This window comes from Echinops telfairi, unplaced genomic scaffold (genome assembly GCF_000313985.2).
Source record: "Echinops telfairi isolate 266 unplaced genomic scaffold, ASM31398v2 ScPeMD7_4;HRSCAF=17, whole genome shotgun sequence".
NCBI classification, from domain to species: domain Eukaryota; kingdom Metazoa; phylum Chordata; class Mammalia; order Afrosoricida; family Tenrecidae; genus Echinops; species Echinops telfairi.
Window position 1 is genome coordinate 8,099,333 of NW_022103900.1, and position 25,252 is coordinate 8,124,584.

Below are 25,252 nucleotides of genomic sequence, written 5' to 3' on the forward strand. Positions count from 1 at the left end.
GCATGGACCCAATGTGAATTTTGAATAACTTTAATTTAATTACACAGGTTTATAATGAGATCACTTCCAGGCTCTTCTTCAATACTTGTTACTGCAAGAACTTTGAGGATTTTGAAAATTATACCTTTATGTCAAGGTAAGATATAGCTTTCAACTCCTTTTCTTCATTTTTATGCATGTACTTTGTACTCTCCTCTTGTTGCTGGAGAATATGTTTCTATTTTATGTATTTCTATGAAGTCATTGTATATGATATTTGAATAAAATGTTTCTATAAAACCATTACATTTGTAATATTTAAATCTATTTTTGGAAAAGTGAAAAAAATCACAGTTGACAGTTATTCATGTAATGTGGTTTCCATATGTATAATGTCAATGCAGGGAATCAATAAAATTACATTATTATGTTTTAATTTCAAATCTTAAATATGAATTTTTAAAATTCTCCTTACGTTTCTGAGAAAGATAGAATTTGAGCCTTGTTTACACCAAACTAGGACTCGAGTTTCTTTAGTTCACCAGCCGCCCTCCATCTAGGTTCGATGCATGGAGACCTCAGAGTAGAATTGCTCCTAAGGCTTTCTTGGCTGTAGGTGCATGCAAGCCGTTCTGTAAGTCTTTCTTCCCCAGAATGCTCCCCACTCCTGACATTGGGTGGAGTCCAAACCACAGTGACCCTACAGGGCAGAGTAGAAGTGCCATTGTGGGTTGCTGAGATTGTAGCTCTTTCTGAGAAAAGAAAGCCTCAGCTTTCTTCCGCAGAGCTCCTGGTGGGCTTGAACAGCTGACCTTGCAGTTACCTATCCAGTGTGTAACTATTACACTACCAGGGCTCCTATAGAGCAAAATCCAAACCAAACTCACTGCATCGAGTTGATACCAACTCCTAGCGACCTTACAGGACATGGTAAAACTGCCCCTGTGAGTTTCCAAAGCTGTAACTTTTTATGGGAGTAGAAATCCCCATCCATCCTCCACTCCAGACGCATCTCTTTGTTTTGCATGAATCTGCTTCCCCGACAACTCCTTGCAGAAATCAGAATTTAGCCCTTCCTCATGTTTCCCAAAGGAGCCCTGGTAGTATAGTGATTACACGTTGACCTGTGATCCCTGGTTCGAAACCACCAGTCTCTCAGTGGGGGAACGACTGGGTTTTCTACTCCCATAGTTACAGTCTCAGAAACCCACAGGGGTCACTATGAGTCAGCACGGACCAATGGCTGTGAGTTTGGAGTTTTTAGAGTGTCTCTCGATGGCCATGAGTTTGGTTATTTTTGTTTTACTTTTAGTGTTTCCTGGGTGGACTATATACCACTCCCTGGGGGCACTAGAACAATCCAGGGGCGGGCTGCATCATCATAATAAATGACACTAATCCTGAATGACGAGCTATAGTCCAAACGGTTTTAATTGCCAGGTGTCACTCAGTAAAACCTTTCCCTTTTTTTTCTGAAAAGGTAGCGGTAGGTTAAATAAGTCTGGGAACCTACCTTTATGAGAAAACTCAAACCACTGCCCTGGGCGAGATGTCTAACCAGTCACCTTATAGGCCGGAGTAGACTGGCAATCTGCCTGCAGCTCCTCTTTTTCCCTCTGAGCGCCAGGTTCCAACCGTTGACATCGGCGTTAGTAAGTCCACTGTGTCGCCAGGACTACCTATCCTGAGACAATATGTAATACAAAAGTTATAAGAAATGAATGGGTTAAAATTCCTAAATTATTTAATAGAAACTCAAACGTAAGGGAAATATGAGAAATAGAGTCATTTGGTTAGATCTCACTCTCTCATAGGAGAGATATACCTCGGTCCTTGACTCCCTGCCTGAAAGAATTCAGGCCGAGACCTGGTTTGTGATCCAAATGAGTTTTATGAAAGTTAGAAGCAGCACAGTTTCGGGTTCAGAGTAAATGGAACACCAGCCAGACAGGCTCTGCTCCACGGAGGGTATGCGGCTTGGCCTGGGTGCAGGAGCCGCTGGGAGAGAGAGCACCAGAGCAAAACCTCCGCCTTTACAGAGCCCCATTGGGAGGCGTGGTCGATGGTACTGGTTGACCCCATTGGCTGAATCAAATTCACCTGGCCTAGATGGGCCCATCCAGGTGTAATGCCTGCCTAGGTGTACCACCCCTTCCTGGCCGGGAGCTCGAACCTAACAATTTCATTACCGAAACTTCAATACAGTGGTATTTTTGAAGTTGAGATTTTTATGTTTGCTTGTAAACATGTTAAATTAGACCATCTCAGATATATTTTATCTGAAATATGATTAGTAGAGGAAAAGCATTCACTTAGAAATGATAGGAAATATAGCAAATCGTAAAGGATACATAAAAATTAAAATGTTAAGAACACATGCAAAGGTAAAGCTAACATATGAAAATGTTATTGTGTTGATTTTTTTTCTTTTGAAGGAGAAACTTTAATGTGAAATTAGACATAAATTTATATTAAACTAAAGAAAACTGAAAGGTGAGCAGTAAATGATGGGGAAAGTTATATCATGAAATCTAAATTAAAAATTGTCATGTGGCTCAGACCTATCTAAAGATAACACCAAAATCTTAATAAAGCTATTAATAAAATTGATTATGTTCAAATTTAATGGTGATATTTTATCTTCAAAATTTATAAGTGCACAAGACACATAGATATAGTGTGGATACAAAGATAGATAGAATGATGCTTTCATTTTAGAATTACTATTCTTAAGCATAATCACAACCAACAATATGAATTAGATAAAGTTTCCTATAAAAAAGAGGAAAAGTAAAATTGGAACTGACAAGCAACAAGAAAAGAAAATTTCCATAGGAAAATCATGACCATACACTGAAAGCACAGTAATACAAATGTATTTGCTTAAAATAATTCATGATCTAATTATAATTCATGATAATGGTATCACAGGAATTACATTGGTAAAGTGAACCAATGTTTTTCTAATAAATTGGCAATGACTTTTTAAAATATGAAGATTTGAGGAAATACACAGATTTGATTGCATGGAGTGAGTCAAAAAACAATATAAACATATAAATCACTACTTAAATATTGTCATGTTTTTGAAGTAGAAATGCCAATTCCAGTAAAACACTTACTTATAAAGAAAAATATTAATGATGTAATTCTAAGTGGCAAATGTAGGCAATCAATATGCCTGACAGCTTGGCATCAATGAAAATTACTTATGTAACCCAGGTATGACATTTCTCTGACTACATTAATGACTTTATTTTTACCCTACCCTATTTCACTCAAGAAATTAACTTATCTGAACAGGCCATTTAAAAAAATAGATCTTCATTGCTCACAGTAGTATACAAAATATATCATCACTCATTTTAAAGATAAGAAAAATGGGGTGAAGGAATATTAAATCATTTACTCAATGTCACAGAGCTAGTATATTTTCTACCCTTGTTGTTCAGTAGTTATTAGAATCCTACGTACACTCAGACCAAATAGGAAGGGGAGACACAGGAAGAGGAGGAAGAACCAGGAAGGAGGGACAATGCATGTTTATTCACAAGAATGTGAGCAGAATTGTCATTTATGAGGAATAAATACATTTTATTTTTCTTGGTTATTTCTTGTTTTCAATTTTTTAGCATTTAGCACATGTTCTTCAATAAGTAAAAATAATAATATCCTTAAATAAAACAAACTTGAAAGTTGAATGCCTGATTAATAAATGTTTTCATATACACACAGGCTGCATACATGATGATCTTATAATATTCTTTTTCTAATAATGTTTCTAAAATTGGTCATAAGTTCACAATTCAATTCCAAAAATTGAATTCTCCTAAGGTTAGTGAAAGGGAGAATAAAATATGATTATTTCAAACCATTTCTTGTTTCCACAACACTTTCAGCCCATTTTTGTACTGAACTCTGGCCCCTCTTTATGCTGTGAAACTTGGTAGATGATAGGCATACCGTTATCCAGAGAAGAAACCGACTGCTCTTTATTGAGTAAACACACAGAAACCCATAACTAATTTGAAATTTTGCAGTTGAAGTCGTTTTCCAGGCATTATGAATCAAAACCTCAAAGTTTGGTTTTTCATTCTCTTTACTTACTAGACCGAGATAAAGAAAATCCGACAGAAGTTTGTTGATTGAAATAGGGCATGCACTTACAATAGCCGTGCTGGTTACGGCTGCATGGATGAAGTATTTTGCTCTATAGAGACGAACCTTGTCTTCTCAGGTGTGAAGTCCTTCGTGGGGAAGCTGAGTAACGATTGCTGGAAGAGACTCGGTGGTGCTATTGCCCTAACTCTGCTTTTTCTGAGCGTATTTTCGCTGATGGGGATGGGGCTCTTCATGGGCAACCTGAAGCATAAGTGTCTGCGGTGGCCCCAGGAAAGTGACAATGGGACTCTGTACAACAGAACTGCAAACCCGTATTACAGTCGAGGTAAGAGGAACTTGCCACCTCAAAGGTCAAATACTTCTGAAAGACAGAGGAGACTCCGTAGAAATGCTGAACTCTGCACTCCTGTTCAAATTTGCCTCCACTTTATGTTAAGTTCCCAGTCTCCGACAGTGCAATTAGGGGAACCTCAATTTGGAATTCCTAGACGTGGCACATTTTATCATTAGAAAAATAAATAAATAAAACCAAAATTTTACTTGAAATGTCATCAGAGAGTGCTAAAGAGCCTTCCCCTTATACCGTTATTCTAAAGTTGTTCCTTCCAAAAGATGATATCCTCATCGAAAGCTTTAAGATGGCCTTAAAAGTAAAAAAAAAAGAAATCCTATAATAAGGCATCCCAATTGCTGTATTCCAATGATAGTTTCCATTTAAAAGCCTTTGAGCTGTAATTTGTTAGATGATGAACAATAGTGAAGATGATAACAATAACGTCTCATAAGTACTGTTCAGTTCACATACAAGTTATGTCTGTGCTTTATCTCATTGCCAAAGTCTGAGAGAGGAGCTCTAATTAGCCCTCACACCCAAGAAGGCTCAAAGAACTAGATGCAGAGGAAGCCAGGATTCCAACCCAGTTTGCTTTGGTCCTCAAACCCTTTCACCATCCTCTCACTGGATCGTTGTTGTTGTTTGATCCTATGAAAATGCACATCTTTTCTGAGAGTTTTCAGAGGAAAATTTTTTTGAACAATCATTAATAAGCGTTTGAGAAGTTATAGAGCTCTTCCATATTACATTCACATAGAAAGGAGCTCCAAAATGTATACGGAAAAATGCTGTTATTTTTTGTATTCCATTTTCCACAGGCTTTTGTAAGGCTCCCCATCTTATACACTGAATTCAATATGTTCTAAACCAAATCGTACTAACTTTTACCCTATGCTTTATTCCTCAGCACAGGTACAATTACAGATGGTAGAAAAGTACTAGAATATGATTATATGAAATATTTTCCTATGTGATTGTGTCATGGTTTTACATCTAATACTGAGGATTAAAGGGATGGTGCTTACCTCTTATATCTCTTAGAATATAATTATATTACATCTCATCAATAGAAATATTGAGGTTCCTTTGATGCTACTTTAAAAATGCAATGATTCTCTAATTCATGGATTGTTGTTAATAAAAAGGTTCTCTTTTCCCTTTGTTAATATACAGTATTATGTTCAAAGAAATCACTTTTTAAAGACTATCATCATAAATTTGCCCAACCCTAATAATTCTATTTCATGAAAACATTTTTTGACCATCATTGCAAAAGTTTAATCAATAATATAAATCTATTATTGAATTAAAAATATATATTCTAAAATGATTTTATGGGACAAATTAACACGACATAATTTGAATGTGGAGAATTCAGTTTTATATGTTTTATTTATCAGAGTTCTTTTATGGGTTTGGTTTCTGTAATTCAAGTTTGGAGCATAAAATCGATGCCCCTAGATGTGCATCCCCTCAGCCCTGGTGACTAGAACATATAAATGCATGACTGACACTTGCTGGAAGGCAGATTAGCATATGTGGGCCAGGTCTACAGAGTGTGCTTTACATTAGGTTGGGTTGTATTAAAATTAGGACACAGAGTCAAGCAACTGGCATTGAATATTCCCAGTAGAAGACTGAGCTTCATGGTGGCAGGAGAATGCGTATTTAACCGGGAGATAGAAGAATGTATCAGCTTGCTCACCAGATGATCAGAAATCAACTCTGGAAGGAAAAGGTCTTCGTGTTTCAAATGGCTTACTCTTTGGAGTGTTTCCTACAGGTTAGCTGACCACACCTCAGGGAAGTGGGCTTCCCGGAACCTGGATTTTTATTGAAATTTTCCTTTTTCTGTTGAGTTTTGTTCCTTTGGGGGCAGGGAAGCATGGGGACTGCCACCATTGTTTGTCCTGTGCGTCAGATGCTAGAACAGACTTCTAGATAAGACATGATCCGGACGTCCGCTCCTTTCATTTTGACTGTGGAAAAGGAGGTTCACCTTCTATGCTGGTCTAAATGGACTTCAGATAGCTGCTTATCCCTGGACTAGAGATGTAGAATGTCCTGTTGTCGGTTGTTTTTCAGAAATGGAAAACTATTACTATTTGGAAGGAGAAAGAGATGCTTTGCTTTGTGGCAAAAGAACCGATGCTAGGTAAGTGGTGTTAATGTTTGATTCTGACAAGACAGCCTCTGCAACCGATAAATACCTATTCAATGATACTTGCTTTTATAATGACTCATATTTGATTGTAATATTGCGTTTGTTCAAAAACTTTACAGAAAAATTAGTAGATGGGTGAAATAATTAAGTAAGGTCAAAAAGCTATCAAAAAAAAAAAAAAGCTAGCAAATGGCAGAGTTGGAACTTAAACAAGGATCTTCTATTTTCATTTTGCCCAGAGCTAGTAACTGCCAAGAGAGGTATGATAAATCTACCATTAAGTCAGAGCTTTTAAAGAATAAACCCTATTAAAGATATGCCACCCTTTATTCATTTTATACCTTGTCTATCTTTTATGACTAATCTATTGTGGTAAAAAAGCTTACTGGCTTTTATTTATAAATAATTCTTTAGTGAGATGGCTCACGTCTTGCTGTCCTTTAATTTCAAATAGAGATGAGGTTGAAAAGTGTGCTTCCCAGCAGGGCCATGACCACACCAGTACCTAATCATTCATTTCCTTTCTTTAGTGGGGTGGCTTACACCCCATCAGTAGAAACAACTCTTTCTTAAAGTCTAGGGCCACGTTGAACACAGGAGCACAAGGAAGGAAAGCACGAATGATCCCGTTTGTTAAATAGTCAAGTGATGGAGACGTTTTGTAGCTTGTTGCGCAGGTCACTGTGAGTTGGAATGAACTCAGTGACCCTTGGTTTGGTTTGGGGTTGCTTGCTTGGCAGTTTGTTTGTATTTTGCTCAACTACTGCTAGGTTTGCCCTTTAAATTTTCACATCCAAAATCCATCACACTCTATCTGTCCCATCCTACTTCCTATATCCATGTTCATCCCAAATTCACATAGAACCTTAAATGGGTCTTGAAGCGGAGATCTAGTCTTGAACAGTCAGGATCACAATGGTACCTTTCAAGGCAAAAAGAAAAAGGGGTGCGATGCTGTAACACTGCTGTGTCCTGGTTCATGCAGTTTAATTAATTAATAGCACAGATATTCTTTGCAGCCAGGGAAAATACCTCCAAAGTTAATTACTTGACAGCAACAACTAATGTCTTTGCTCTGATCCTGGAGGTCAACAATTTAGGAAGACTTCAATGGAGCTATTCTTCTGCTGTTCATACCTAAAATTGCCCGTGCATCTTCAAGCCTCCGGTAACAGGACGGAGGCTGGTGAGCCGAGATGGCCTCACCTAATTCTGGGGACCTTGTTGGAGTGGCTGTATGACTGGGGCAGTTGGGTTCCTTTCTCCCCATGATCTTATTTTTCCAGAGCCTTATCTCCATAAGCCTTCTCCTCAGTGGAGCTAAGCCAGGCTTCCTTGAATGAGAGTCTCAGGATCTCAAGAGAGGTACAATATCCAAAGCGCAAGCGCTTTTAAAATCTCTGCTTGCGTCACATTCCATTTTTTCCTGTCAGCATTTGTTCAAAGCAGAATCATGTAGGTTGGGACAATATTAAAAGGGTGGCTATAGAGAAACATGATCTATTAAACAACTATGGTAATAATCTATTAAACAACTATTAATCTCTTAAACAACTATAATAATAATCTATTATTATTATATAATAATCTTTTATTACTATATAATAATAATCTATTAAACAACTATGGTAATCATCGACCACAACCCCAAAAGTCTCCTCTGTAGGTAAAAGTACCATGACTCCAGGAAGAGAAGTGAAATAAACATTTACTCTGATTCTTGTAGAAGAGCTGGTGCCCTTCATACATTACCGATGGGTCAATGTTTTCTCATTCTTAAATAATGCAGCTCCTAGTCCTTGAGGGAGGATTAATTGGAAATTATTATCTGAATGACTACAGTTTTACTTTTCTTTAAGTGACTTTTCATCATTTATACTTTCACAAGTGCTGCTACCTTGACATTGACTGGCAAAGAAATCGTGAACAAAGCCTCGGCACACACGATTTGTAAGACACTTTTTGTTTTAAAGTTTAATTAACACTGTTCACTTTACATTGACGCAACATGAAGCTCAGTTGCAGCTTTTTCTTTGGAAACTGGAGAGAAAACAAATACACTCTGTGGAAGAAAGAGGCCCTACTCTTCATAGGCAAATGCATTGTGTTTATAAGTTATCCATAATCCAAGAGTGTGTAGTAAGCAGTTTTCTTTGCTTTGTTTTCTTTAGTCAATGTCCTGAAGGCTATATTTGTTTAAAAGCTGGCAGAAACCCTGATTACGGCTACACAAATTTTGACAATTTTGGCTGGGCCTTTTTGGCCTTATTTCGGTTAATGACCCAGGACTATCCTGAAGCCCTTTATCACCAGGTAAGAACAGATAAAAACTGCTTCATTGCACTTCAACAAGATGCGAGACCCCCACATGACTAAAACAATGCTCAGTGTAGCGTCTTACATTTTTAGAGCAAGAAGAATTTTAGGGTTGAAAAGGGGGCTGGCAGAATTACTGTCAAATCATGCATGCAAAACTATTTGTAGGTAACTGTTCTTAATGAGATTTCACTTAATCTTTGCAACAATTCTATAAGGTTAGTATGAGTTTCTGTCTATTGCAGAAATACACACTAATGATAGGACATTAATAATCAGATAGGCTATATATCATCCTGAAAGCTATAACACAAATAAATGTCAAAGTGTGCTTCCCCAAAGATTCACAATCTCTGGAAGCCTGTGTGGGGTTACAATGAATCAGAATCGATTTCATGGCCATGGATCTGGTTTGAGGTTTGGTATCATTCCTTTGGAAGATTTAACACTCCATAAAATGTGCATACTGCTGTATCATCAATATGGTTAAAAGCAAGAAATACTAGATAAAATAAACTGTTCTGAATCACAAACTTGTTTACAGTTGAAGAAATGAATCCTAGTTTGAGAGGTCTATGATTTTATTGGGTTGATAAGGCACATGATGGGATATGCGTGCATATGTACAGTGCAGCTACTGGTCTCCTTTGCTGGAGGAAAGACGAATGATGCGATTCAAAAGCACACAGAAAGAATGAGTCCAATGAACTGCGGGGCCATGTGAACATCCATCTGCAGGACTCTGGGACCAACAGAACTAGATGGTGCCTGGCCACCACTACCAACTGCTCTGAAAGGGACCACAGTTAGAAGCTTCTGGGATAGAATGGAAGAAAAATGTGGAGCAAAATGCAGCATCACAAAGACCAGGCAGCTTGGCTTACTCAAACTATTCCCCTCTGCTTGAGAAGTAGGGACCGTCCCGAGAGTGTCCTGGCCTTAGAATTTTGTCTCAACTCCACGCATTAATAGACATAAAGGTTTGCTTAGAAATAAGTGGGCTTTGATTTGGTCTGAATTTGTATTTGGAGCATTGTCTAAATTGTAGGAAAATTAGGCAATTATTCCCAAAGAATACAACTTATGCTTAAAAATATTATTCACTGCTCTGTCAATAAATATTTATTTTACCCAAATATCTTTGTTGATGCATGGGTTCAAAAGCGAGAAAAAAAAAGCACCCAAAAACTGAATTCTCAAAGAATGTAGATACGCTTAAGAATTATTATAAATCATGCTCATGTCATATGCCAAGATCTTTATGTGTATAATTGGCTCTCCAAAGCAAATTTATTTAGGAAGTGGGGTCTATGATGGACTTCAATTTTTACGCTATAATTTACTATAACTAGAATTTGTACACTTCCTGTTTTAACAAAATAGATACTTTGATATCTTCCACCAGCAAGCTATTTGTCTTTCTTGTTTTACGTTCTTCTTCAATAGATTGGAATTAATAGCAAATGCAACAAATAAATTGAACAGAGTGAATGAGATAAGGTGCATAAAGTATTTTATGAATGTGTATACACAGCAGGGAATGTTTCAAAATACCTTTACTGACTACTGAATACATAACGGTAATAAGAGCTAATGACATTGTAAAACATTTAGCAAATCAAAAATAGCTGATTCACTGCCATCATGGAGTTTACTAAAAATACATTAAAAAGTCTAATATATTCTAGGTTAATAACTCAGTATTTGTGATAGGGTATTTAAATTTCTGATTATTTGTATCTATTCAAAAGACTTTTGTATCAACACAATATTTTCTGTAGTGAATACTTATCTATTCATTGAAATGGATGTTTGAAAATGAAAACGATTCCTATTTGTTTTCTTTATTTTTATTCCCATACTTTTACTCAATAAGGCTAAACCAGTTAAAGATATTTTTGACTGTAATATTCTATGTAAATTTTTACAGATCTTTACATTTTCTGATCTATCTAATTGCAATGAAGTGAAAGCTCATTCGTGTTCAGTTTAGAAATCTAAAATTTTGTCTTTTTCTAGCCATAAATATAGCCTACTTTGATGACTTCATGTAAGTAAATTACATCAATTTTCCGTGTGATTTTTCCCATTGGTCTATCATCAGAATAGGCATCTGACAGGCATAACAGATGTCCACGTCCCACTTATCTGTGTAGCCCTCATTTTCACCTTGCTGTGTTTTCCCCATATGAGAATAATCAGAAGAAAGTCTTTGGCTTGAAAATTTTCCTGTATTTATCCTGCTCCATAGGAAATAACCTTCCATGTACAAACTATCTAGCTTGGAAAAATGAGATTTCTTTTCTTTAAACTGTTTCCTTTCTTGATGAAGGCAAGAATTAAATGGTCACCCCAAATATAAATGAGTCATTAAGGCCTTGGTTGTGCACCGGCGCCCTCACCTAGATCTGTCTGAATGTGGAGAGCCTGTCATTGGCTTCCTCAGGGAGAGCTCGCACTTAGAGTGTCTTGTTACCTTCCACTTAAGACTGAATCCCTTTCATAACAAAATTACATTTGTCATTTTAAAACAGGAGGCCATGGGAAGATAAATCATGCTTTCCTCTTTTGTCCTGTTTTCTACCTTTCACTAGATTCTTTATGCTTCGGGGAAAATCTACATGGTATTTTTTGTTGTGGTAAGTTTTTGGTTTGCTTTTTATATGGCAAGTCTGTTCTTGGGCATCCTTGCTGTGGCCCATGGCGAAGAAAAGCAGGAAAGGGCTGAAAGAGCGAAGAAGATGCAGCCAAACGATCAGCAGAATTTAAAAGAACTTCAAGAAGGAAAAGCTGCTGCCCAGGTAGGATGAGTTTTCAGGATGATTTTTTTAACACTTTTTAAAACAATAGATGTATTATTTCAAGCCCTGGCATTATATGAGGGATTTGAAACTTGTGAGAATATTGAATAAAAGTTAATGTGGTTTTTCTACGAAAATCTCATTCCTTCCTGTTTCCTTCTATTAGTGGCTCAGTGCTTGTGTGTGGTAGGGGTTGGAGATCAATATTGATGTATATGAGGTGTCCCTTTTCTACCAAACACTCTTCCCTTAATGCACTGTGGTGAAAGCAGGCAGCATATTTAAAGACATTTCTAATATAGAAATAATTTAGATCTTTTATTTTTTAAATGCAAATCACTTCTGCTGATACATTTTGAAGGTACTATCTTTTTTTAAAGTTCATTTATCTTCATGTAATGGATAAAATTAAACTACTAGAGTTGTAAAAATAGAAGAAAGATGATCTGATTGGCTTCCTAGTTATTTTCAGAGGAAAGACACTGTACATCCTGAGGCAGTTGTGAGAATTTGTTGTATGAATGGGCTGATTCAGTCTGTGATTACTGGAACTTGGGAAGGTTACTTTAATGTGCATCTACTTTGGTACTGAGTGGGAGCATCTGCAAACCTTTCACTTCATAGCAAAAGATTGAGTATATAAATATAAAAGCATCATCAGAATTTAGGAAATTGTGTAAAATTGTCTCTGAAAACGCACACTCTGCCACAAATATGCTTACAAAAAGAATAGGATCAAGGGAAACCAGCAGAAGTAGTGTTTTTATATCTGCAGGACCTTGTGAGCTTACACGGCTACCTCAGATTCGGCTTGATCTGGTAGGAAGAACAAAGGATCAAAACTGAGGCAGAAGACAAAGAATTTTTTGTTTTTAAGTTGCCCTTGAGCCAACCCATCTGTTACAGAGTAGAACTGCTCCGCTCGCTACTCCTAACTTGAGGGAAGAACTGTTCCCTACTTTCTTATTTAGGATCCGAGTCCAAATGATTTGCTCTATCCAAGGACTTTGACGAAGGATACCAGAGGGTCATACCCAGGACCCTCACTCCAAAGAGGACTGACAGGGAGGGAGAAACATACAGGCTAGTGGCCCCCTTGGCAGTGGTTGGGATGTGTAGAAAAGCTGGAGCGAGGCTTCAGTGATGCCAACAATGCAGTGTGGGTGAACGCTTAGAGACCTGTAGAGTTGCGAGGAGTCGGAATTCACTCCGGGACGGTGAGTCTGGCTTCTAGCGTGTGGGTGAAAAGGTGGAAATTATTGACTTACTTCCATAGCCATTCATCATCAGGGAAGCAGCTCTAAGGTAGTCATTCTAACAAAGGTGGTACCTGAATGCAGTGATGTCAGGTTATCCGAGGGAGCTTCAAAAAGTTTGTGGAAAAATTCCATTCCCCTTTCACTCCACGTTTCACAACCTTTTTGAAGCCCCCTAGTACAAATGACATGTTCTCGACAAAGACTTGTGTCCACAAGGTCTGTAACACGCATACCAATGAAACAAGAAACCATTATAGACCAAATGAAGGAAAGAATCAGTTAAAAGGAGTCTATTGACTATCACCATTATATCACCCATGAGCAAGTCATGGAAAATCAACTGACAAAAGCTGTCTGTATTTAGCAGTGAGTCTGGGGTACTTCAGCTGCAGTGAATAGGGTCTAAATGATGTGTTGAAAGTACAATTTGTTCTGAACTGGCATTTCAGAACTTCAAGGGCTTACAACTATCCACAAATGTTTCCGAGAGGGCAACAATACTTTTATTATCCCAAGATGAGCTACTCTAGTAACTCTGTTTTTAAAGAACTTGGTGTATTTCCGAAATCCCAAATATCTCCATTCATTGTGAATCCCACAATGCTTTTCTGATTTTAATGTAAAACATTTCAATTATGAAGGATTTTTTTTTCCTTCAATTATGAAGGAAAAGTACTAGGGCATTTTGTGATGCAGAAGTTTTCTGGGAAATGAAACTGAATACCATTTTCACAAGATTTTAAATCGAACATACTTAGAACTCTTTAGGTGACTGAGCTAAGAGTTTTAAGATTCCAACTCTGTGTTGGAGTTGCAGGGGGATTACTTAGATGAAACATTATAAGAAAGCAGCAGATTCGATTGGCTAAAAGCACAATTTCTCAGCAAGGTCAGTACAGATTTCAGCTTGTATTAGCCTTTTACTAAATGTAAGTTACTTGCCAAGTCCCTTAAATTTACCAATCTCCAGAATCGTCTGTCTATAAAATGTATGTACATTTAGAGCCTGTCTCATATTTTATTGTTATAATGAGAATGCAGGTGAAACTCTTAGCACCATTCTTAGATTATATATATCAATTGAAAGTATATTACAAATAACTACTGGCAGAAGCATGATAACATGCTCATATGATAAGGAACCCGGCAGTAAAGACATGTTGGACTATTAACCACAAGGTCAGTAATTTGAACTCAGACACTCCCAAAGATCATCATCAAAAGTATCGATGTCCTATAGCGGTGCTGTGATGGTGTGTTTTGGTTTGAGTCAATGCTATATGTTATATTAATGCTAGAGTTTACTGAAACTATCACCCTTTGAAGTCTACAGTAGGGACACTTGAACAAAAGTGTTCATCGTTGAAAAAACTCACATTTTAGAAATAAAATATTTAAAAACAATACCATTATCATGTAATATGTCCAATTATTTGCTGTGAATCAGAAAAAATGCTAAATATTTTACATAAAATATCACATTCTCTCCTTGTGACAACCCTTTAAGATGTAGGATGGCATATGAGAGAGGCATATGAGAGAGGAGAGGGTTCATCTTTAAACTTGTAAATTCAGAGCTGGCCAATATTAAACAATTGGCCAAAAGCAAACAGCAGTCTATTGGGAGAATAAAATGCTTAAATATTTTGCTATATTTCAATTTTACCAAAAATTCATTGCTATCAAGTAGTTCTACCCTTTCAGACAGGGTAGAGCTGTGGGTTTCCTAAACTGTCATTCTTTAAGGGAGCTTAAAGCCTCTTCTTTCTTGTGGGAAGCAGCTGCTGGTTTCAAACTGATGACCTTGTGGTGACTTAGAAGCCCTACACATAACAACCCACACTATGACACCAGATCTCTTGTATCTTTATTTTAGGGATAATTAAAAACAATGGCTTATAGCATGTACTGAATGCCAACCAGGCTTGTCTTCAGTGTCTCCGTCCAGGGTCACATCTATCCTAATTGGGAAAATTCAGTTTAAGTTTGGATCTACCCTTATTAGTATCTAGGAGGCTTTCTAATATAAAGATTTGCAGCCTCAGAAACTCACAGGGGCAGCTGTACTTTGTCTCATAGGGCCACTAAGACTCAGAACCGACTCAATGGCAGTGAGTTCGGTGTGGAATTCAATGCTGAAATGATAATTTTCTATAAAACACACAGTGTGTGGGCAGAAATTTTCTTATGAATGGCCACCTATTGGCAAATTCTGAAAAAGAGAATGAAATATGTACAATGATGAATACAAATATTTTCTCCAACTAAAGTAACAACCTTATAGTGCATCTACTTAATCAATTAAAATTAATTTGACTATCTACTATGTCCTAGACATTGGACTAAGCCATAGAGATGATGGTTTTTTTAATTAAAGATAGATACAATGTATACCTTCATAAAACAAATAGTCTGATGAAAAAAAACATTATATATTACCATAAACAAAAATTGTAGCTCTGGGACAGTTAGATAATATGTGCTTATTAATGTATAAATATGAAACATAAAATATCACTGAAAATGTGTTTAAATCAAAATTTGAAACTGAGTCTAATAAGCCTCTAACTCTGATTTTTTTTTCAGGAACCATAGGGGAAAGAATATATGAAACAACACTAAAAAAAAACATCAGCCAAATTCTGTTACTATACTGGTGCTATACTGTAGACAGTTCTATAAAATAAATGTCCCAGTATATTTAAATAAATGACATTTAGAAAAATAAATTAAAATCACATGTTAAATAATGTACTTTTGACTTGAATAAATCAGCTATAACAATATATTTGAGTAGTGAAAACATTGAGACTGGTCTTGATATTGAATGACCTTAAGAAATTTCTTTAAAAAAATCTTTTGTGATAATGGTATCATGATTTTTTAAAAACAAGCCTTACCAGAAAATCCTATAGTTGAAAAGTATAAGATGTCTGAAATGTGTTTTAAAATATGTCAGGGAAGAAGTAGGAAGGAGGAATTGACAAAATGAGAAGCTAGAGATTGACTACTTGGTGGTTTGCCCTCTGAAAAAAAAAATGAAACCGTGATATGTGCAGTAGAGGAGAGAGACAATAGAAGCAGAGAGAAATGTAGAAGTTTACTTGAGCTCAAAAAGGTTGTTCTTCAGAATTGACATCTTAGCTTTGATACGCCATCTTCGCCAACCAGCTATCGTTGGTAATTACATCTTCGTAATTGCAGGATAGCAAGCAAGGCTGAGGCTGAGCTGAACCCTGCGAGTAACCCTTGCTAGATGCTAGGAAGAAGATCGCATGCTTCCTTTTGCATATCTCCCCCACAGAGAAGTTTCACAACAGTTTGTTGTTCCTCAGTAATGTGCTAACCAACTGAGAATTGCAAAATTCTATTAGATTGTGCAATATCAAAAATAGATACTATTACTCATACACAGCCTTGTCTCCTTTTATAATTGACCTTGTAGTATAAGGTGATCATAATACTCTTTAATTTAATGCGCATATATTTGTGAAATAATCCTAAAGTCATCAGTAATGGAACCCAGAAAGTTTTCTAGAATAACCTTTTCAACAAAGTTATAGTACTGCTTAGAGTTTTTTCTCTTTGTTTCTGTATTTTCCCAGGTTCCTTTTTTAACAGTTTTATTGGCACGTCTTCCACATATCATACAATTCAGTAGTTCAACCATTTCAAGAAGTGTTATACAATCTTTACTACAATCCATTTTAGAACATTTTCTTTTTCCTCAGACTCATATTATTCATGTAATATTTTTTCAATTTGGGGAAAATATACACAACAAAACATTCACCAATTCAACTTCTACCTGTATAATTCATTGCCATTGATTATACTCTTTGTGTTGAACAACCATTACTGTTATCCCTCTCCAAATTGTTCCACCACCAGTAAAACGAGCTCAATGCCAAAATTCTTCCTCCTTCAGCCATGGAAGCAATAGGTCAAGTTTGGTTTCTTTTTTCTTTTAAAAGTTTTCTTGATATAATAGTCACATATTATAAATTTCCATAAGTTAAATCACTTCTAAAACTACTTATACATACAATCAGCTCTAATGCTCCCTACCGCCTCCCTCATATCCACTGATTGCTCCTCAATTCCCCACCCACCCCCACACACATTTCCTGAAAAAAATTCTGGATTTTAAAATATGGTTGGTGTTTTTATTCTTTCCATTCTTTATTTTTATATTATTATTGCTTTCTTCTTTCTGTTTTATTTTGGTTTTGTTTATTATTTCTGTCAGGTCTCTCCCTTTAGGAAGTAGAGAAGGAGTGGATGTAAACACCATAGCTGGTTTATTAGAGTTGCAGTTTTGATCTGTGGATACAAATGACAACATTCAATATTGTTAATGATGGGTGCGCTCGAATAGATTCCAACTCACAGTGAACCTGTAAGACAGAGTGGGAACTGCTGAACAGGGTTTCAAGAATTATAATCTTTATGGAAGCCGACTGCAACATATCTTTCTTGTGGCACAGTTAGTGGGATTTAACTAGTGACTGCTGGCTGGAAGCCAAGTACTTAACCAAGTCAAGGCTCCTTAAGCCAGTATTAGACTCATCAAATTTCTTTTCAGAACAAAACCACACAAATAGAAATGAAGAAAAGATCTTCAACCTCTGTAAGCACCACCGTGGATATGTTGGATGATGCTACACTCAGACATAAAGAAGGTAAACCCAAAATTACTTAGTCAGTATGGAAGGTATTATCAATAAGAAGCTCGCTGTCACTTTTAAATAAATCTTACAATTTTTTCAGAATTTTAGTTGAGGGCAAATGAACAGTAAGTACTAAGGTGCGAATATTAAGAAGGAAAATACAGATGAATTTGATAAGCCTACTTTCATAAATATTGAATAGCTTTGCCAGAGTTGGCCAAATGTCTTTGTTTAACATTAAAAACTATATGGAAGTATAACTTGAGACCACGAGTAGAGTGGGTGTATGTAGGATTGACATCTCAGGCCTTTCTAGACTTCTGCTTGCTTTTTCTTAATATATAATGAGCGTGCTTCATGACGGACATTATCAAGAAGCATTTCTTTTTAAAAATTTGTAAATCCTGAAAATATAAATCATCATATTTGAAACTACATTTCATATTTGTGTTTGGAGGAGATATTTCTTTGTTTTGCTTCCAATCTACAATTTGCCTCAGGAAGCATGATCGAAATAGAGGAAATGAACTTGGTTATACTTTTTATTAACAGTAAATTTTAATTTGCTAATTCTACACAGAAGTTTAGTTTCAAACATTCCACTACTTTCAAAAAGTCAAATCCTGGTCACTAATTAGGAACGAAAACAAAATACATTGTAACATTTAGTGTTTCTATTCTTTCAGGTGTCAAAGAAGCCGGGAAAACATGTCCATTGTGTTGGTACAAATTTGCTAAAACATTCTTGATTTGGAATTGTTCTCCTTGTTGGCTAAAATTGAAAGACTTTGTCCATAAAATTATAATGGACCCATTTACTGATCTTGCCCTTGTCATATGCATCATCTTGAACATACTATTTCTGGCATTGGAACATTATCCAATGAATGAAGAAACTAACCATCTGCTCGGCATTGGAAACTTGGTAAAATGTTCACACTGCGTTATTTCATTGCTGTTATACTTTCCTTTAATTGCAATTATCCCCACGATTTGATTTGATTATGCCAATACATTTTAACAATACATTCTATTAGGGTTGGACCATGTATTAGGATAGAATTAGGACTGGACTAATTATCTGTTCTCCCCACCACCTCTTTAGTAACTGTTTTTATTATTGTATAATCTTACAACTGGAGTTGAATGTTCTGCCATTTAAATATGGGATTATCCGCTAAGTGCTTTGCAAATAGGTTAGGTGGAAATTACAGTAAAGTCTGTGACTGCTACATCCTGTCTAAGGAGAAAACCTGGCAGGGGAGAAAGACAGAAATGTTTTCCACTAAAGAGAGTGATGGAAAATGAGAATACCGCACCTGTCAAAGACGGAAAACGTACAAGACCTAAAGAAGCCAAATATTCTCCACCAGCTCCAGCACTCACAGGCTTAACCATCTACCCTGGACTCACCTACTGACTGCCACACTCTCATTTCCCATATGACAATAGTTAAAAATATACTATCAAAATATTTTTGTACATTAACAGTACTTGCTTGGCATTAATGAGCACCAAGTTGTGAGGTAAGACTCTTCTGTCTGGGATGCTTCCAGTTACAAGTCAACCCGGCTGGTCTCGGACTTTCAGCAGTTTGGTAGTCATGTGGTGATGGCCTCATCCTCCATTTTCACATAATGTCAATTTTTCTCAAATGTGGAACCTAAGTGTGTTGACAAGTGAAGAGAGGGTGTGTTGACAAGTGAAGAGAGGGTGTGTTGCCTGCTCCCTTCCTTCCCAAGCATACAATCTCCTGGTGCCACAGCCCCATCCATCAGAGGGGAGCAAAGGTCAAATAAGATATGCAAGGTCTTCACTGGTACCAGGGTCAGAATCTGGATCACACCGGCAACTGGCTTGCACTTCTAATCCCTCTTCTTATCCATTTCATTTTGACAAGATATATTTGAGATTTATCTATCCATTCTTCGTATGCCATGAAAAAGATAATGACAAATTTCTGTGAATGTAAAACAAACAACATTCAAGCAAATGTATGATGCTTACATTTCTTTCATTTTATTATTATTATTATTGCTTAGTTCCACACAATCAAACTGCTGCAAGTTTTGAATGATCCTTTGAAAATAACACAGTCATTTAGTTATTTCTGCCAGTACAGTTGCCAAAATACATCATATCTCAGTTCCCACTGTTTTTATCTGGGTCACGTGCATGCCATTTTAATTCTCTCAGAAATTGTAAAATTTGAAAACTTAACAGGGTGTGTTGCCTGCTCCCTTCCTTCCCAAGCATACAATCTCCTGGTGCCACAGCCCCATCCATCAGAGGGGAGCAAAGGTCAAATAAGATATGCAAGGTCTTCACTGGTACCAGGGTCAGAATCTGGATCACACCGGCAACTGGCTTGCACTTCTAATCCCTCTTCTTATCCATTTCATTCACTTATCTCATAAGAAAGTATAAAAAAATGCAAAGATTTTCACCAGAAAATATTCTTTTGTTTTCTCCCAGGATATCTTTTATTAAAATCATTAGCGGTTCAGTATAAAATGTTTCACGTAGGATTGTTCAATAAAAGGTGTGAGTCTGTCCTTGTAGTACAGCCTCCAAAACGAGCCAGAAAAACAACGAAGAATTCAGCATGAAGGGTCATCTTGTCTACATTCGCTTGGGGATGGGACTGTTGGAATCTGTCTTCACTCATTTGTTTTATTTTTAATGTAGGTCTTTATTGGGATTTTCACAGCGGAGATGATTTTTAAAATAGTGGCCATGAATCCATATGGGTACTTCCACGCAGGTTGGAACATATTTGACAGCATTGTTGTGTTCCTTGGGTTAGCTGAAATTTTTCTGATGGCTACGGAAGGACTGGCTATTGTTCGATTATTCAGAATGGTAAGTAGACCCCCAGCCCCCACGGCTTGCTATTACAATGAATCTAAGTTTCCTCAGGCATCAAGTACGAAAATAGTAATACCTAGCATGTTAGAATGTTGGGAAAACTAAGTGAATGAACCATTTTCATAGATGATATTTGACTAAAACCTAAATAAATGAGGCCATATTTGCAGCAAACTTGGAAGGGGGTGAACGTTACCAGACACTTTTTGCTAAGCAAGATAATGAAGAGCCTTGGGAGTTAAAGGGTGATATGTAACTAAGAAGCTGGGATTTCCAAGTATTTCTAAGTAAAATGTAGAAAACTATATAAAGGAAGAGAGCAGGTTTAGCCAGACCAAGCCCACTGCCATTGAATTGATTCTGACTGATAGCAAGTCTACTCCGGGTTTGTAGGATTGCGAAGGCCCATGGGAACAGACATATTTCTCCTACAGAGATGCTGATGGTGCATAGCTTGTTGATAGCCCAGTGCAAACTCATAGAACCACAGGGCTCTTTAACAAGGTGGAGGGGAGAAATTAATATGTTGGACCAGGCTTCCATGAAGTGTGCTTGGAAGAAAAGAGAATAAATCCGTGAATTTGTTATCTGTAAGAAGCAAAAATAAATGGCTTAAGGTCAGGGTTGAGAGACACATCCCTCATCAATTGATTTTTGACAGGGTTTCCAAGAATTTTCAATGGAGAAAGGATTGGCTCATCAATAATGGAGCTGAGATTATTATGTATCCACATTCAAAAGAGTAGGTTTGGACCAATACCTCATTATTACATTGCAGAATTACCTAGAAAGCAATCAATAGCCATAATATAAACAATAAAACTCTTAGAAGAAAACAGAGATGCAAATTTTCAAGACCTGGAAGAAAAAATATTGCTAAAATTTCAAGGCCTTGTTTTAGAAAATGTACTTTAGATATTACATTAAAAATATGAAGGACAAAGTATAAATTAGAAAGATGGACATCATCAAAGTGAAAATTTTTGTGCACTGAAGTATTTTCTCAAGAAAGTGCAGAAACAACCTACAAATTTTAAGGGAAAAAAATGTAAGATCTGTATATCCGATGAAGGTTTAATGTTGGGTAAGATTAGATGTATATATAACCTTCAGCTCAACAACAAAAAAACAAGCAACCTAATCAAAACTGTTCAGAGATTTTGAATACATGTTTCCCCACAATGATATGCGAATGGCCAAACATCACAGGGAAAACTGCTTAAAGTGTTTAGTCATTGTTGTTGTTGCTAGGTGACAAGTCGATTCAATCCCATAGTGACCCTATTACAACAGAACAAGCACATCTCAGTCCTGTGCCAGCCTCACCATTGTTCCTATGTTTGAGCCCGTTGTTACAGCCACTGTGTCAATCCATCTCATTGAGGGTCTTCTTTTTCCCAGCCCCTCTATTTTACCGAGCCTGAGGTGTTTTTCAGGAACTGGTCTCTTCTTCAAAGTATAAAGTTTAGAGCATCCTTGCTTCTAAGGAGCATTCTGGTTATACTTTGGCCAAGAGAGATTTGTTTGTTCTTTGAGATTCCATGAGTCTTTCAGTATTCTTTGCTAGCACCATAATTCAAATGCATCAATTCATCTTTTGTCTTCCTTTTTCAGTGTCCAACTTTCACATGGAAATGAGACTATTGAGAATATCATGGCTTGGGTCAGGCAAACTTTAGCCCTCAAAGTAACATCACTGCTTTTCAACACCTTAAAGAAGCCTTGTGCATCATATTTACTCAAGGCAATGCTTCATTTGACCTCTGACTACTGCTTCCATGAGCATTGATTATGAATCAAAGCAAAATGGAATCCTTGACAAATTACATCTTTTCTCCACTTATCATGATAGTACCTGTTGGTCCAGTTGTGAGGATTTGGGTTTCTTGACATTGAATTGTAATCCATACTGAAGGCTGTAATCCTTGATCTTCATCAGCAAGTGCTTCACGTCCTCCTCACTTTCTGTGAGCAAGGTTGTGTCATGTGCATATCACAGGCTGTTACTAAGTCTTCATCTCTTCGTGATGTTGCATTATTCTTCGTATGAGCCCACTTCACCATACAGAATGCACAATTATGGTGAGAGGATACACCCGACACACATCTTTCCTGAGTTTAAACCATGAAGTATTTCCTTGTTATGTTTGTACAACAGCCTCTTGATCCATGTACAAGTTCTGAATAAGCACAATGAAATGTTCTGGAATTCCCATTCTTCTCAAAGCTATCCATAGTTTGTTATGGCCCACATAGTCGAATGCCTTTGCGTAGTCAATAAAACACAAGTAAACATCTTTCTGTTATTCTCTGCTTTGAGCCAAGATCCATCTGACATCAACAAGATATTCTTTGTTCCACATCATCTTCTGAATCCAGCCTGAACCTCTGGCAGGTTCCTGTCAACATACTGCTGAAATAATTTTGGGATGGTAAACACCAAAATTTTACTGGCATGTGATATCAGTGATATTGTTTTTATAATTTGAGCATTTTTTGGGTTACTTTTCTTTGGGATGGATATTGTGTTAGACAGGGTTCTCTAGAGAAACAAAATCGGTACACTTATGATTTTATATCTCTATATAGATAAATGCATCACAACGAAATAAACAGCTAATTAGTCCACAGAGCAATTCAGAGGGCTCAGTTCAACTCACTTTTTTGAGATAGTTAATATACTGGCAGTCCTTCATCTCACGAGGGCTGCTGGGTACAAATCCAGGAAGCAGACAGCTGAGTCTTCTGTAGAGAAATACAGGCATTCTGGCCACAGGCAGCAAAAAGCAGGGCAGATCACGAACAGTCAGCCAGATGACAGGGTCTGACAGTCCCCAGCTCAAGTGATGTATACACCAGTAGTGTGGCAAAGCAGGTCTCAAAGGAACCTCAAACTATAGAGACATGATCCACGGTTTAGGTGTCCCACAAGTAGTCAAGCTTGCAAGTTGAGGCAGAGCACTGGTCTGATCGTCAGAGAACAAGAGACAGAAAGGCCAGTCTCACTGAGCCATTTATCTCTTGGCACTTCAATTAAACTGAAACCGTATTAATCGCACGTGTTTATTGGCCAGGTTGGCATAATAAACCTACCTACCATAGATATAAACATAGATCTCTTCCAGTTAATTGACCAAGGAGCTAAGTGCTTCCAGTGCTGCATCAACTTGTTGAGATATTTCAATTGGTATTCCATCCACATTTGGAGCCTTGTTTTTGGCTAATGCCTCCAGTGCAACTTGAACGTCCTCCCTCAGTACCATGGGTTCTTGATCACATGTAACCTCTTATATGGTTCAATGTTGAGCAGTTATTTTCCTTTCCATCTTCTTTTGATGTTTCCAGCATCATTTGTTATTTTGCCCATAAAATTTTTCAATTTTGCATCTTGAGGTTTGATCCCCCGCCCCCCCCCCCCTTTGGTTCTTTCAGGTTAAAGTACCCTAGATGTGTTCTTTCTTTTTGGTTTTCTAACTCTAGGTCTTTGCACATTTCATTATAATATTTGACCTTGTCTTCTTAAATTGTCCTTGGGAAATGTTTGTTCACTTCTGTAACCTCATTATTTCTTCCCTTCCGTGTGTCTTAGCTGTTCTATGATTAAGAGCAAGTTTCAGAGTCTCTTCTGACATCTACTTTGATCTGTTCTTTTTTTTCTGTCTTCTTAATGACTTTTTGCTTTCATGAATGATCTTCTTATGTACGCCAAGCTCATCAGTTCTGTTATTAGTGTCCAATTCATCAAATCTGTTTTTGATATATTCTCTAAATTCAGGTGGGATTTACTCAAGGTTATATTGTGGGCTCTTATAGAATTTTCATTTTCTTCAGCTTCAACTTGAACTTATATATTAGCAATTGATGATCTATTCTACAGGTAGCTCTTGGCCTGATTTTAGCTACTGATATTGAGCTGCTCCATCTTCTCTTTCCACAAATGTAATCAATTTGCTTTCTGTATATTTCTCCTGGTGAAATCCAACTGTTTGTAATGAAGAAATTGTTGGTTTTTCAAAATTATATCTCATTTGATTTCAAGCTTCCCTTGTCTCTACAAGGCCATATTTTCCAACTACTGTTCCTCCCTCTTTGCCTCCAACATTTGCATTTCAATTATCATAATGGTCAATGAATCTTGATTTCGTATTTGATCCATTTCAGAATGAAGACTCTGGTAGAATTCTTATTCTTGTGTACTACATTATGCCAGTAGAACTTTTTATCTCCAAAAACTATGGTCCCAGGTCCCTAGGCTCAGCAAATCATTCCCTCAAGGTCTTTGGTTAGGTTAAGAAATTGTATAGCTTTGCTTTCTGTATGCTCTATTTATTATATTCATAGAGACATTTGCAGCACATGTAAATTTATTGTCAAACTATATAATGCATTCATGAGTATAGTCCCATTCATAGAACGGCAAATTTTGGTTTTTAAATATTTTATCACCAAAGTTTCTAAAAGAGATATGCACAATAGGAACTTCAATGAGATGTGAAACTCTAGAAAAGCAACGTAAGCTAAAAGAAAGAAACAAAGAATGAATATGTGCACCTACCAGTTACCTAAACATAAGCTGAACTGGGGTAAGTATAATAGCATAATAATGGACAGAGAATTGAAAAACCGATATGAGACTATATATGAATTCAATGTATACAGTTATAGAATTAGATGTTTTTTGTCTTACTCATAAAATGAAATCCAGTGGTTAGTGTTATTGCTAAAAACTGAATATTGAA

The 25,252-nt window shown here is 36.8% G+C and overlaps 1 protein-coding gene across 1 annotated transcript in view; it reads left to right on the forward strand.

The window, feature by feature from the left end:
- Positions 1-25,252, forward strand: part of SCN7A (sodium voltage-gated channel alpha subunit 7) — a 72,989-nt gene that overhangs the window by 16,065 nt on the left and 31,672 nt on the right. The window contains exons 6-13 of the mRNA XM_004703910.2: positions 48-136; positions 4,217-4,426; positions 6,521-6,590; positions 8,771-8,912; positions 11,510-11,716; positions 17,561-17,657; positions 18,332-18,570; positions 20,334-20,507. Coding sequence (XP_004703967.2) covers positions 48-136; positions 4,217-4,426; positions 6,521-6,590; positions 8,771-8,912; positions 11,510-11,716; positions 17,561-17,657; positions 18,332-18,570; positions 20,334-20,507 — 1,228 coding nt within the window. The remainder of the gene's footprint in view (positions 1-47; positions 137-4,216; positions 4,427-6,520; positions 6,591-8,770; positions 8,913-11,509; positions 11,717-17,560; positions 17,658-18,331; positions 18,571-20,333; positions 20,508-25,252) is intronic.